Source organism: Chiloscyllium punctatum, chromosome 5, assembly GCF_047496795.1.
Source record: "Chiloscyllium punctatum isolate Juve2018m chromosome 5, sChiPun1.3, whole genome shotgun sequence".
Lineage (NCBI taxonomy): Eukaryota > Metazoa > Chordata > Chondrichthyes > Orectolobiformes > Hemiscylliidae > Chiloscyllium > Chiloscyllium punctatum.
In genome coordinates this window covers 56,407,227-56,422,850 of record NC_092743.1, presented here as the reverse complement: position 1 = coordinate 56,422,850, position 15,624 = coordinate 56,407,227, and the positions used below count along the sequence as shown (strand labels likewise).

Below are 15,624 nucleotides of genomic sequence, written 5' to 3'. Positions count from 1 at the left end.
GTTCTGGTTGAGGCCATCTCCATACACATAGGTACCAAACTTGGCTGTTAGCCTATGTTTGGCCACTTTACGTTGTTGCTTGTCCTGAGGTCCGCCTTGGAGAATGTTCACCTGAAGGTCCGATGTCGAATGGCCCTGACCGCTGAAGTGTTTGTGTCTGTCTCTTGACTGTTGTGCAGTGTCCATTCATCCATTTCCGTAGCCTCTACATGGTCTCACCAATGTTCCATGCCTCAGCCTGGACCATTGAAGTATTTCTCATATGCTCACACATACACACCCACACGTGCACCCTCTCACAGACTTACACCCCTTTACACTCACACTCACAAACATACACACACTCTGTCACAGATGATCATACCACCCCACCCCAACACACATACACACTCACTTGCACACACACACACATATAAGTTTGTGAGGTGAATTTATACTTGCAGAATTACATTTTATTTTGCTGAAAAACTGCATGAATCCATGTAATATTCTGTAAATCCCTTTTTTAGATTAGAATCAGTCTGAACATTGGGGCACAGACAGCCTCAAACACGGCACCTCAGACCTTCAATGCATTATCCGGGCCAACATGGCACCTATTGTTAAAGTTCACTTGAGAACGTAGCTTTTAAGAGAAGTTCTAGGATTTACATATGAAAGAACTGAAACCAACATGGTCATTCGAAAAGGTGAGAGACTTAAAAAAAAAAGCAGGTCTTTTTCAATATCTAATTTCATTTGCAGCACACAGTTAACTTTTGCTATAAATTCTGTCTTACGATCTTATACTCCATAACAACCTGGTGAAGGAACAGCGCTCTGAAAGCTAGTGCTTCCAAATAAACCTGTTGGACTATAGCCTGGTGTTGTGTGAGTTAAACTTTGTCCACCCCAGTCCAACACCGGCACCTCCAAATCAGAAAATGTGAGGCTCTTTATTTCCGACATTAAAAGGATAGAACAGAGTAACTTGTGAAAACCTACAAGCAGTGGACATTTAAACAACACTGAAGAAGCTCGTCACTGTCCAGGACAAAGCAGCCCACTTGACTGGCCCCACATGTACAAACATCCACTCTGTCCACCGCCGATGCTCAGTAGCAGCAATGCGTACTATCTACAAGATGCACTGCAGAAATTTGCCTAATATCCTTAGATAACACCTTCCAACCCAGCCACTATCATCTGGAAGGACAAAGGCAGCAGATACATGGGAACATCGTCCATCACCTGAAGGTTCTCTTCCAAGCCACTAACCATCCTGACTTGGAAATATATCGCCATTCCTTCACTATCACTGGGCCAAAATCCTGGAATTCACTCCCAGACAGCGTTGTGGGTCAACCTACAGCATATGGACTGCAGCAGTTCAAGAGGATTGCTCACCACCACCTTCTCAAAGACAAATAGAGCAGGACAATAAATGTTGGCCCAGCCAACAATACCCACGTATCCCACAAATGATTACATTTTTAAAAAAGTGACTTGGAGGTCCAAAGATACAGAAATAAAAATGCCACCCATAGGCTGTATGTGACCTCAATAAAATGGATTGAGCCAATGTAGTATGAATATTAACCCTTTGAGAACTGTTATACAAGAGAGAAAGTGAAAGGAATGAAATGACAAGAGTGCTCCAATTATTTGATCAAAATCTATTAATAACTTTTCCCCGCTCTGTAGAAAGGTCACGGCCCTGAAATGTTAACAGTTTCTCTTTCTGCATTGCTGCCAGACCTGTTGAATATCTCACAGGGTCATATACAACACATTTGGATTATCTATCACATCACAGAAATCCAGTCAGTCCCATTCCTCCATTCTATACAGTAATCCTGCAAGTTGATTTCCTTCGAGTCACTATCCAATTTTCTTTTGAAACACTGATTGTTTTCACAAGCATCACCCTTATGGGCAATGAATTACAGGTCTTCACCATTCTCTTCATAGATTCCCCCTGTATGGCCTGCTCAAAACCCTAAATCTGCAATCCCTAGTCCTTGTGGAATCAGCTAGTGGGAACAGTTTTCCCAGTTTGAATTACAGAATATTCAAAACTGTAATATTCTTGAACATTTTAATCAATTTGCTCCAATCTCCTTTGCTACATAAAAGGGAACAATACTAGCTTCGCCAAGCTAATTCTATAATTAAACTCCCCAATTCCTGAACCATTCTGGTAAATCTCTTTTGCACTCTCTTAAAGACCCTCACATCCCTCTTAAAATGGGGTGGTCAGCACTCGACACAATACTCCATTTGAGTCCTAACCAGCACTTTCTAAAGGTTCAGCATAACCTGCCTGCTTTTCACCCATAATGGGGTAGCACAATGGCTCAGTGGTTAGCAGTGAATGCCTCACAGTACCAGGGTTGCAGGCTCGATTCCAGTATCTGGCAACTGTCTGTATGGAGTTTGCACATTCTCTCCGTATCTGTGTGAGCTTCCTCCGGGTGCTCTGGTTTCCTCCCACAGTCTAAAGATGTGCAGGTGAGGTGAATTGGCCATGCTAAATTACCCATAGTGTTAGGTGCATTAATCAGAGGGAAATGGGTCTGTGTGAGTTACTCTTCGGAGGGTCGGTGTGGACTTGTTGGGCTGAATGGCCTGTTTCCACACTGTAGAGAATCTAATCTAATAATCTACTTATGAATTCCAGTTTCCTATACACTTTGCTCATTACTTTCTCAAAATGTCCTACCACCTTCAAAGTCAACAGCTCAAAGATTTATGCACATACACTTCTAAGTCTTCCTGTTCCTGCACATTCTTTATAAATGTGCCATTGGTGATCATTGCCTTTCCCTATCCCTCCTATTAAAATATACTTCTTCACAACAAATCCCATTTCTGCCACTCGCCTGCCATGCTGCAGGCAGGTCATATCTTCATCACTGTTTGCAACTCCACTAAGTTTGGTATCATCAGCAAACTTTAAAAATCTACACTGCATTCCAAGACGCAAGCTATTTACATATAACATAAAAATGGATGGTTTCCTGGGGAATACCACTGTCTATCACCGTTCAGTCTGAAAAGTAGTCACACTGTCCAATTAAGGACAGCAGGCAGGCTGTCAAAGTTGAATGACCAGACACCCTCCAAACAGCAATAGCAGGAAGTCCTTATTGGTAAGTAAGAACACTTCAAAACAAAAGTACTCTCTCTATGACGTTTTAAAATTCAATTTTTCAAAAATCCTTTGTCACCAGGCTACCATTTGGCAGCTAAACTTTACCACAGTGGCTTCCATTTGCTAGTGGGCCCAGAGCAGCAGGGAGGGCCTACAAGCCAGGCTGATGTGCCAGCCCTCAATTTGCCAACCTGAGGCCACCTTGAAGTAGCTAAACTGACCTGCAATACCCACAGGAATCTGAGGAACTACTTAATCCCAATTTGCCAACATCAGTTGATGCTGAATTACCTCTTAATTAGTTTGATGAACTATACCTATCACCCTCTATCCTGTTGCAGGAAAATGGTCCAGAACTGGCATACCAGCTGGAGGTGCTATTTCTAATGTCTGCTAATATCCACTTTTGGCACTGCCAGAGAATTTATCCACGGATATAAAGAGTGTTAGATTTAGCGACATGATCCTGCACAGTTTAAAAGCTTAACTTTACTCATATCTAAGCTCACAAATAAAGAATGCCTACATGTGTGACACTGGGATGGGTGATGGGGCCAGAGTAGAACATTATATGTGGAACAATGTATAATTAGTTTCACTGCATTTAGGAAGGAGGGACATTCATTAATGATGTTCTTCAGCCTCTAGGTCTTCAGTTTCTTGCCAACTGCAACTTGATATTGGTTTCTCCAAAGCACAACCAACACTTACCATTGCGCCACCACTGGATCTCAGGCTGGAACCGCTTTAGGTTAGGGTGAACGATGACAGTGCAGCCCAAACTCAATGTGTCACCTTCCTTGCCAATTGACACATTAAACTTATCAACAAAGTGCACTTCAAACTTCATATGAGGGTCACCAGGGAAGTAGTCATCTGTTTGGAAAAAAAAGTCTTTAGTCTTTTTAAAATATTTTTCTTTCACTGTTGTGTTTCTAACACTATCACTTGTAAGTAATTCTTGAGAGTAGCTCTTAATTATTTGGAACTGGGATATTTGGCGAAGGACTACTGATTAGCGCTCTCCAGCTATGGTTATCAACTTTGGAAGGTTTACAACTGGGTACAGTGTTTGCCAGATCTATCCAATATGGGATATCTTTTCATTCTTATATGGAATTATGTACTCATTAACAGAATGTGCACAGATGAATTTTGGATGGAGGTATTATTTATAAATTTGTCATTTTTGTATTATAGTTAATTTAGCTAAATACAAATCCACGCATGTAAGAATCTGAATTTTTCATAAAGAATAGAGACCCACATAAATCCCCTGTAAATATATCATAATAATGTACAGTAAATACAGATATAATGAAAGTAAATGCAAATATAATAGAACACTTTTAGATTGCATAATAATTTAAACTACGTGAACGGAAGTCCCGCCCGCCTGGAGCTGTCATCCAATCAAAAAACTCAGCAGCACTATGGACAAAGGCTATGGTTGCTGGAAGGGCAGCACTGACCAGGGCCCCAAATGGATGACTAGCACTGGTTTGGTGGAGGGCAGCAGTGGTAGTTTCTGGGCTACAGGGTAGCTGGGACAGAGGTTGGGGGTGACAGAAGAAAAGGTGTGGATCGGTGCTCAGGAGGTAATTGAATAAACTCGCCTGCTGTGTTCAGGGGAGGGGCTTCCTACTGCCACAATCTGGGGCCAAGCGCATGCACAGATGGGGTTGAAGGGAATGGTCTTCAAAAGCAAATCCATGCCCTTGCCTTCACTTTCTGTGACTCCCTTTTCCTGTGACATCCCTCCCCCTTTGCCTCAATGAGGAACAAAAGAAAAATACAAACCTATTTGCTTTTGGATCTCCAGAAGAGTATGCCCTAAAAATGATTATCTAGCAGCTTCTGGTGAGATAGGATAGCAGTGTCAAAGCCTGTGAAAGGCCAGGAACCTCATCAAAACTCACCAGTCAGTTGTTAATAAGTTGTCGATCTGGTGAGTTTTGAGTGAGTGGTGAGTTCATCGACATCTAACATACCCACTCCCAGGCTGACCTTAAAAAAGGTAAAATCTCAGCCCAATCACTTTCTATCTTGGATTGCTTTGTCTATTTCATGTTTAAAATCACACAACATCAGCTTGTAGTCCAACAGGTTTATTTGAAAATACAAGCTTGTACTTTCAAATAAACTTGTTGGACTATAAACTAGTGTTGTGATTTTTAACTTTGTCCACCCCAACCCAACACTGGCACCTCCACATCAAATTTCAAGTTTTACAATTCTATAAAACCAAGGTCCAAAACATTTATCTACCGGCCACTTCAAAAGGCTGATTGTCTGGCAGCTCTTTGTCATCAAAACTTGGTTTCAATTCAGGTACATATCCTTAATTATTTTCCTTAATCCTTATTCATGGAAATTCTACCTTCGTATCGTTGATTAGTTCCCACCAGCTTGCTTTCAAACTAATCTTGTGTTATTATTTAATGCGCTTTAGAGATTTGTTTTAGACTGAGCTTTTGTTTCAATTACATGCAGTTCATTAAATCAATTTCTGATTTCACATTCTGCAGCCAGTTATGCTTTCTATTTTTCTATTCAAGGTCTTTAGTTAATTATGTTGATTGTATTCTACGTAATGTACCCTCTTTAGTCTTCCAATCCAGGCCTGCTGCAGTGTTCCAGTGAGGCTCAGTGCAAGCTGGAAGAACAGCATTTCATTTTCTGCTTGTGGACCTAACAGCTTTCAGAACTAAATATCAAGTTCAATCATTTTATAGCCTAAACACTTCCTTCCAGGTCTTTTACCTAGCCCTGCACCCTAGGTCCTGTCATGACATGTGTTGCTTTGAGCACATGTCCTATTCACAGACACTATTATCAACTATCTAACATTTTTTCTTCTCTGACTTACTATAAACAATCTCTTTTCTCTGACTAATTTGTTCCCCCTCTCTCTCTCTGGGCTCCATCCCCATCTATGTGCTCAGCCATTTGTCCCTCAAACCCTTGTCATCTGCCTATATATACTTTTTTTATGCTTTTAGTTCTCATGAAGGTTCCCTGGACATGAAATGTCTGTTTCTCTTATCACAAATGCTGCCAGACCTGCTGTGTTTCTCCAACAATTGCTGTTTTTGTTTCAGAAATTGGCAAGTATCAGCAACCAGAATATTCAAACTTACTGCAGTGTTAGTTTTAATTGGGAAATTGGGAAAGCTAGGCAGAGTATCAACAAATTTGAAAACAGCAGAAGATCATTTAAAACTACATCAGTCAATGCAAAGTTTTAGGTTTTAAAATCTATAGGTCATGGAAGAAATTGTGTGCATGTCAATGCAGAGAAGAAATCACCTTGGAATCAATTACCAAAGTGTAAGTCTTTCTCAACTAAGAGTAGGAGTCTTTAATAAAGCTGGTCATCCAAAATGACCATGATACTTACATGAAGGAGGTGCAATTCTTCCAGGGTGGAATGAGAGATCACCATGCTCTGCTTTGAATCCTGGAATAAATGGGAAACAGACGGGATGTGACTCTGCAATCCACCACGAAACTTTTCAAACATCCAGAACAGATTCACATGAAAAATTTATTTTGTGAACATACTTTTCACAACTACTGATGCAAAAGCTGAAAGTTCTCCCTTTGCGTTCATGGCTGAAGCACGATACTGAGCAGTGTCATCAAAGTCACAACTGAAATGAAACCAGATGCCAGAATTAGATAGAAAGAAAAGCAATGCTAAATACATAATTTCGCAAAGATATCTCTACATTAAAAATGTTTAAATTTTCTCATTTTCTTCCCTTTCCTCCTCTTCAGAAGATACCAACTCCATGAAGGGATATGTTTACTTAAGAGGTGGTCCCCGATTAGCTTCTAATCAATTCTGTTTGCCATGTGTCTAATGAAAGTAAATTCTAAAGCTTTGATTTTATTTAATTTCTAGGAAGAAAACCTATATGTTAAGCTCTCCCATGGTTCACTTAGCCCAATAAATAGACTGTTTGTTTCTGAAAGTTGAACATTTGCTCTGTTGAGTTAGCTGTCAAAGTGTAAGGGCATTATAATTGAACTGAATAGACTCTATGAATGGGACCCTGTGTTCAGCTTCCACTTTTTATGTGTCTGATGATCTGATTATTTGCCAATTGCAAATAGTCCCTGAGTATATTCCCATGGGTGCTTGTTGCTCGATACTTTAGGCGAATTTCTATGATTTGCACTAATGTTTCCATTATGTTTTTCTCTGAAAGCATCTAGACAGAGTCTGTGTTCCTCCATGACCCAAATGGCTGGATAAAATCTGCATTTTCCAATTGCAAAAATTCTGTGGGCTTGTTGTCGAAACTGGCTTTGTATTAACATAGAAACCAGAAAGCCATTGCTGTAGGTGGAATTACAGTCTGCCACATAAAAAAGACAAGGGGAAAAAAAAGCAAAGACAAAATTAGAGGAGGCAATAAAATTAAGAAATGTTACTGCAGTAGTACAATTTTTCTTGAGTCAGCATTGGATTGCAGAAGCATTCTCAACTTTCCAGCTCTAAGACGTCAGCACATAATCTAAGCTAACATTTCAGTAAGTACTGAAGGTGTGATGTAATATCAGAGGTGCTACCTTTCCAATGAAATGGCTCCCTCTTATCCTTTCACATCTAAGTAAAGGATCATATCACCCTCTAAAGAGCAGGAACAAAGTTGCTCTGGTTTCAGAATCAACCAGTTATTCTTCAACCAACATTTCTAAACCAGATTATTTGCTTATTTATCACACTCCTGTTTGAGAGTCCTCTCTGCTTACAGATTGGCAATTATAGAGTCATAGAGATGTACAGCATGGAAACAGACCCTTCGGTCCAACTTGTCCATGCTGACCAGATATCCTAAACTAATCTTGTCCCATTTGCCAGCACTTGCCCCATATCCCTCTAAACCCTTCCAAATCATACATCCATTCAGATGGGTCTTAAATGTTGTAATTGTATCAGCTCCACCACTTCCTCTAGCAGCTCATCCATACAAGCCCCACCCTCTGTCTGAAAATGTTGCCCCTTAGGTCCCTTTTAAATCTTTCCCCTCTCACCCTAAACCTATGTCCTCTACTTCTGGACTCCCCCACCCCAGGGAAAAGACCTTGTCTATTTACCCTATCCATGCCCCTCATGATTTTGTAAACCTCTATAAGGTCACCTCTCAGCCTCCAACGCTCCAGGGAAAACAGCCCCAGCCTGTTCAGCCTCTCCCTATAGCTCAAATCCTCCATCCATGGAAACATCCTTGTAAATCTTTTCTGAACCCTTTCAAGTTTCACAACATCCTTCGAAGGGAAGGAAACCAGAATTGCAAACAATATTCCAAAAGTGACCTAACCAATGTTCTGTACAGCCGCAACATAACCTCCCAACATCTATGCTCAATGCTCTGTCCAATGAAGGAAACCATACCAAACACCTTCTTCACTATTTTATCTACCTGCGACTCTACTTTCAAGGAACTATGAACCTGCACTCCAAGGTGTCTTCAATCAGCAATACATCCCAGGATCTTCCTATTAAGTGTATAAGTCCTGCTCTAACGTGCCTTTCCAAAATGCAGCAGCTCACATGCCAAATGCCACTCCTCATCCCATTGGCCCATCTGATCAAGATCCTGTTGTATTCTGAGGTAATCTTCTTTTAGGCCAATATGTTTCTTTATAACAGTATCTACATTTCAAAGTAATATGGCTCTGTATAAATGCAGGTTAATTGAGCGTAATAAAACAATCAACAGTATCAACAATGACGTAATTAGGAAAAGATCGGTATAAATAGAACTTAAAAACAAACTCAGTGAACACATTTAAATGTAGCAACTTTACGGTTGAATGTATATTGGCTAAATCAGGTGGCAGCACTTTGATCAACCAAACAGGGCTCTTCTGTCGTTTCAATGGTAACATTCAGCTATTTATAAACTGGTGATAATAGATACCTGCAGCAATCGACTGTAAAACAATAAGTTAGCAGTTCCAATTAAGTTCTGCTTGGAATATTCCAGCATGAATGAACAAATTACAATATTGGACAATGCCATAATTATATTTTTACGCTTGGCATGGACATGATGGGCTGTAGGGCATCCTTCTGTGCCTTTAATTTACCTGTTCTTTCCTATGCTTTGAATGCTGCAACATACTATATGCATGCAAATTCTTATTAAAAGTCAATAATAAGGCATTATTTTATTCAAATTCTATTCTTGCCAAATGTAACACTCTCTTCTCAAGAAAGATTTTTCTAACTCCATCATGTGAGAAATAATTTCTATATTACAATATTTATCGTTTATTTCTGTCTTTTATGTTTGCCATATCGAAATTAAGCTGTTAAATATGAGTAACTGAATTGTCAAAATAATTTGTCAAACTGTTTTGGATTGTCACTTAATGATCTAAATGTCCATTTATTGCAAGTTTCACATTATGATTATTAATTCTACCAAACTTATTTTCCACCAATGTACAATTAATATAACACAAGAAAAAAACATGTAATGACTCAAAATTGCAATTACAAACATTAAGACAAAAAGCCTCAATAGATCTGGTTGTAATTCTTTTCTCTGCTGTTGTAGCAAGGCAACTTTTAATAATAGGCATTTGTTTCTCATTTAAAATAACTAGGAAATTATTTTCACATAAATTCATTCCCTTTGACATTAACGTCCGTGTAAAATAATTTCAAGGCCATAGTTATAATTATTTGGTCCATATTATAACTGACAATAACTTTTAACCTGACTTTATTTGGAAATTTATTGCACAATCTTATAGGAGTCTGAATGACATGGGTTATAGTGAGATGTGAGGCAGAATTGGGTGATAAATGGTGCATGTTCATCAAGAGATCATCTCTCTCCATCTTTTATTTTGGCTTTTCACAAGTGGCTTGGCGAGATTCTCATAAGATAATGATGAGGTGCCAATTGGCAATTGTCAGGGGCAAGTTTAACTCCTGACAATCAATGTTAAGTACTACAGCAGACTCTAGTCCAATTTTGGTATCTACAATTGAGAAAGATAAGAGGAGAGAGAAAAAAAAAGAATGACTATCTCAAGCCATCAATCCCAGTTAATAAAGTCCGTTACAAATTGTGCAATGTCATGAAATTTTTAACACATGTGCAAGTATTAGGACTCTACTACCAAAACAACCGACTGATAATCTACTCGTTTTTCCTTACATTTCCACAATCATTAATGTTTGAGTCACTTTGCAGGTGTTAGTGAATCACTAATGAAACTACCAATACTAATTCTTCTTGTAACAGAAACTGACTACTCAAACCAATTGACTTTAGATTGAAGAAAGAAAATAGTTTCTCACTTGTTAATTTCCAAGGAATGAACACCGTATTTACTGTCGATGATGTATTTTCCAGGATCAGTGTGGACATTGATGCTCACATTGTTCTTGTACCTAAACATTGAAATAAAATGGGTGTTATAAATGTAAATAGCATAATGTAAAGCAGGAGCAACATCTGATGTTTGTTTCAGTCATGAGCATCATGTATGCAGGTAATCTGTAATGAATTCAAAACTATAAAGGTACACCAACACCAATTCCTCAAAATAATTCAAATCAAGACTTTCTCAGTCCTGTTCAGCAGAATGGTTTTACTGAGAATGTCTCCTCTGAACTTTCTGCTAAGTCCTATCTGCAATATGCTGAAGTCACATCAAAATAGATTTTAATCAGCAGTGGTACATAATTTAATTTGACAAGATGTAAGGGATAACTAGGACAGCAAATGGAAATAGAAACAATCAAGCCTTTTCCAGAAGGGGTGTTATGCACTCTATTATTTGTCATGTTTCCAGGTGCCTAAGTCTTAGACCTAGTTCAGGAACAGCACATCAGTCCCTTTTTCCCCCAAATCAGCAATGGTAGGGTGGGGTGGATGAATTTACTGCTACTTGGAAACTGAAACTGGGCCTCCCCCATGAATAATTGGGCTCAGTGGCCAAGGTTTCTAAATTGGTGAGCTGCATTAAATCCAAGCCAAAGTGTGTGGCATGGTAGGTCACTGGTTAGCACTGCTGCATCACGGACCAGGGACCTAGGTTCAATTCCAGCCTTGGGCGACTGCCTGTGTGAAATTTGCATATTCTCCCCCATCAGTGTGGGTTTCCTCTGGGTGGTCCAGTTTCTTTTCACAGTTCAAAGATGTGTATGTTAGGTGGATTGGCCATGCTGAATTCATGGAGTCCCTACAATGTGGAAACAGGCCCTTCAGCCAAACAAGTTCATACTGACCCTCCGAAGTGTAACCCACCCAGACCCAGTCCCCTACCCTATTACTCTACATTTACCCCTGAAGAATGCACCTACCCTACACATTCTTGAACACTATGGGCAATTTCCCAGTTAATTTACCCAACCTGCACATCTTTGGATTGCGGGAGGAAACCCATGCAGACACAGGGAGAATTGTCTGTGTGGTGTTTGTAGAGTCATCAGAGTCTGGAATCATACCCGGGTTAATGGCGCTGTGAGGAAGCAGTGCTAACCACTGAGCCACTGTGCTGCCCCCCCAAATTGCCCATAGTGTCCAGGGATGTGCAAACTAGGTGGATTAGCCATGGGAAATGCAGGGTTACAGGGATAATGTAAGAGAGCTGGTCTGGGTGGGATGATGGTCAGAGGGACACTGTTGACTGGATGGACAAAATGGCCTGATTTCAGGCTGTAGAGATTCTAAAGAGATGTTACAGGAAAAGGTTAGCATGCATCAATTAACTAAACTTGAAACATTTTATTAAAATTTGATTTTTACGTGCCTTGCTAATGGAAATTTTGACCTATTAAAGGACCTAAATGCAATTTTTAAATTAAGGCAAAGGACTTTTTTAAAGAGCATCCGAATACTTTGCCTCTGTTTCATAAGCTAAACAGATCATGTAAAACTTCCATTAAAAGAGGAGAGGCAAGTTATGAGCAGGATGGTAGTTGGTTCTGTAAGACATATTAAATCATTTATTACCCTCATTTGATAAGAATCTGGGTTGAAGAGTTGAACCTGAGTGGAAAAGTTTTAAGAATTAAATAAAATGATTCTGTCCTCAAGTGCAAATGTGTATTCCTCATATCTAATTCACACTTCACATGTTTGAGTCTATAAATTTTTAGTTTTGGGAATTAAGTTTAACAATAGAAAATATGATAATGCAACTAAAACACTTTGAACTTTGAACACTTTAAACAGTTGGTGCTGTGTTGCTTGAAGAGGTGAACAGCTAGGAACATGAGGTAATTTTTAAAAGTTGGGTTTTAGTGTTTGCCACAACATTTAAGACAAACGGAAGGTCAGGAGGCTAACAGATCAAAAACAGAAAGCGCAAGAGAAATTGAATGGGTCTGGTAGTACCATTGGAGAAAGAGAAAAGTTACTGTTTTGATTCTAGAATGACCATTCTTCGAAAAACAAAATGAACTGGAAAATTTTGTGTTTTTTTATGTTGCAGTCAGAGGGCAAGGAGAAGCAGATTGTGAGGGTGACAGAGCAAACGGCAAAGGCAGTGGTAATGATTGCTCAGAGGCAGCTGTGTCATCTTGGAACTGGATGAATCTTGCAAAGGTTCTCTGGTTTCAATTTTTCTGGGTGCATGTATGCTGGGAGAAGTTAGTTGAGTATGGAGCTGGGTGAGGTTACCTATAGTTTGAAGCTGCTGGATTACTAAAGCAATGACATTTCAGACAGCACAAACGTTGCTGTTAACAAATTCCAGGTGGTTAGGGTAGAAGACGTCTCTGAAAGCTATTGTTCAGTGACTCAGAGTTCAGGTGAAGGAAAGCCATAAGCAGTGTTTTCTTGGTACAATATTGGAGCACAGAGAAGCCCAAAGAGGGTCAGCTTGTGAAGCTAGCTGTCTGCAAAAGAGCTGAAATTGTGCACATGAGTAGGTGCTGGAATGTGGCCTTGAGAAACCACTGCAACGCTATCCCAAGGAAGAGACTGAATAACTATGATGTGAGCATTCATTAAGGCAGTCCATGATTAAGTGATGGTTTGGAGATGCCAGTGTACAAAGGTAAAAATCACTCAATACCAGGTTATAGTCCAACAGGTTTAATTGGAAGCACTAGCTTTCGGAACAGACAACCACCTGATGAAGGAGCAGCGCTCTGAAAGCTAGAGCTTCCAATTAAACCTATTGGACAATAACCTGGTGTTGTGTGATCTTTAACCATGATTAAGTGGTTTTGGAGTCCCAAAAGAATTTACTTTAAGAATTAAAATCTCTTGCAAAGGATACAGAATGTAAATGAAATTTGGTGATCCACAATGTTACATATATATTCAAGTCAGGATGTTAAGTCGTTTGGAGAGGAATTTGCAAGTGGTTATGTTGCAAGGTGGTGGGATGTTGTTCCCATGTATCTACCACTCTTGCCCTTCGAGGTAGAATTGATTCTGGTTTGGAAGTTGCTGTCTGAGGATATTTGGTGATTTTCTGAAGTGCATCCTATAGATGCCAATGAATATCAATGGTGGAGTGACTGAACAATTGTGGATGTGGTGCCAATCAAGAATGCTACTTTTTCCTAGATGCTGAATGTTGTTAGGGCTACAGTAATACTGGCAAGTAGTGAGTATTCCATCACACTCCTGACTTATGACACGTCGATGGTGGACAGGCTTCACGATTTAGGAGGTGAGTTACTCGTTACAGTATTCCTAGACTCTGACCTCTTCTCGTAGTCACTGGATTGATATGGCGTGTCTGGTTTAGATTCTGGTTAATGATAACTCCAAGGACATTGGTAGTGTGGAATTTAGCGGTGGTAATGACACTGAATGTCAAGGGGCTTTTGTTAAATTATATTTTATTAGAGATGGTCATTGCTTGGCATTTGTGTGGCATTTTACAATGCTTAGCCTGAAGGTCTTCTTTTAAGTTGACATTACCTGAAGAATGTATTTGGAAAGAAAAGGTAGAGTTCACTGTTTTACTCTCATAAATAGCATTTTATCTTGCTTTGGTAGACAAGTGAAGACTGCTGGGAAAGAGGTTTATATAATGTGCGAGCATAATAGAGATCTTTACCATGTAACTCGAGGAACAGGCCAGCCTGAGACGGTGCAATGTAACTTTACATTCTGTTTCTCCCAGACAGTGTGGGACCTTGGCTTGATTATAAACTCAGGCAAACGAAGCAAGCTGTCCTCTCTCAGTCTTTTGTGAAAATCTTGAGTGTCATAAATCTGAGGCGAAATGGAGAAGAATATGAGGTTGATCCAGTGCCAACATTCAGCATTAGCAACATAATTACTTAAATATTGTAGATGTTTTTATAGATTTACAAAGAAAAGGCAAATTAGCATACTGAAAGGAAATAATAGTAAATGCAATTAAGAAAAGCTCTTTCTGGAAAAATATGTAACAAACTAATATAATCATGACTGCAAGTGTCATAACAATATGTCATTGTCAGGATTTCTAACCCTCCTTTCAGCAGATGTGCAGTCAAACTGGGTGCATAAACCTCAGCTACCATCTTAAGGGCAACTAGGGATAGGCAATAAAAGTTAGAGCAGCTGATGTACCCACACCCCATTAAAAACATGAAAAAAAGGTTAGCTAACAGATCTCACAGGCTGGGATTTCCTGTCCCTAACGTCGCACTCTTGGCTCCTTAATACTGTCCACAATCTATTAGTTGCTGCTAGGCACCAGTTTTGAAAATTAGTCATGGTGCAGTGTCCTTGTTCCTTCTCCCTTTTTGGATTCCTATTCAAGATCACCTGAACTTTGTAGATTTTTAGTGTCATGAGCTACCCTGTGCTAAGATTCAAACACTATATCCAAACAAGATATCTTTTTGCATGACTAAAAGTTACTTCCTATCTGATCTTCAATGTTGTTGCAGCCCTTAATCATTCTTTTGTCAATTCAAATCCAATTTTTCAATATCCTACTTCTATTTTCTTGTTACCTTAAGTTAATCCATAAGAAGTCCTGCTACCTATACTGTGTTCCAATAAAATTCTTCTCGCTCTTCCATTTGTATTTTTGTTTATCTCTCTCCATTACTCAGCTTACTAGAGAAGTCTGTATACTCCATGATTTCACTTCACCTTACCCCTATGACCTTCTGAGTCCTAAGTCACAGCTTGCATCCTCTGCACTTCCTATCTGGTTCAGTTCTCCAATTTGAATGATGTTAATACCTCAAACAATGCTCAAGCAACACCCCACTTCCCTCTCAATACTCTTCCAACTTGTTACATCTTCTCCATCTTCAAATACATTCTTAAATCTATCTGCTTAGAATTCAAACTTTTAGCTTTCTTATTTAAGCTCCTATTTCTGCTTTGATCTGATGTAAACAATGGGGAGCAGTGGACGTTCTCTTATTCTAATGGTGCTGCATAAATATAAAATTGTTGCTATAACAACGTCAACTAACAGGAAAAGAATGCTGATAAATAATACAGAATAACTGGTTCTATAATTTCAGTGCACTAAAATTTAGGATATATTCA

General features: G+C 39.4%; 1 protein-coding gene across 4 annotated transcripts in view; it reads right to left on the bottom strand.

The window, feature by feature from the left end:
* Nucleotides 1-15,624, bottom strand: part of myom1b (myomesin 1b) — a 130,547-nt gene that overhangs the window by 84,318 nt on the left and 30,605 nt on the right. For all 4 annotated transcript variants that reach the window (XM_072570372.1, XM_072570373.1, XM_072570374.1 and 1 more), the window contains 5 exons: nt 14,186-14,343; nt 10,461-10,553; nt 6,698-6,786; nt 6,534-6,593; nt 3,845-4,009 (listed from right to left, as the gene is read on the bottom strand). In XM_072570372.1, coding sequence (XP_072426473.1) covers nt 3,845-4,009; nt 6,534-6,593; nt 6,698-6,786; nt 10,461-10,553; nt 14,186-14,343 — 565 coding nt within the window. The remainder of the gene's footprint in view (nt 1-3,844; nt 4,010-6,533; nt 6,594-6,697; nt 6,787-10,460; nt 10,554-14,185; nt 14,344-15,624) is intronic.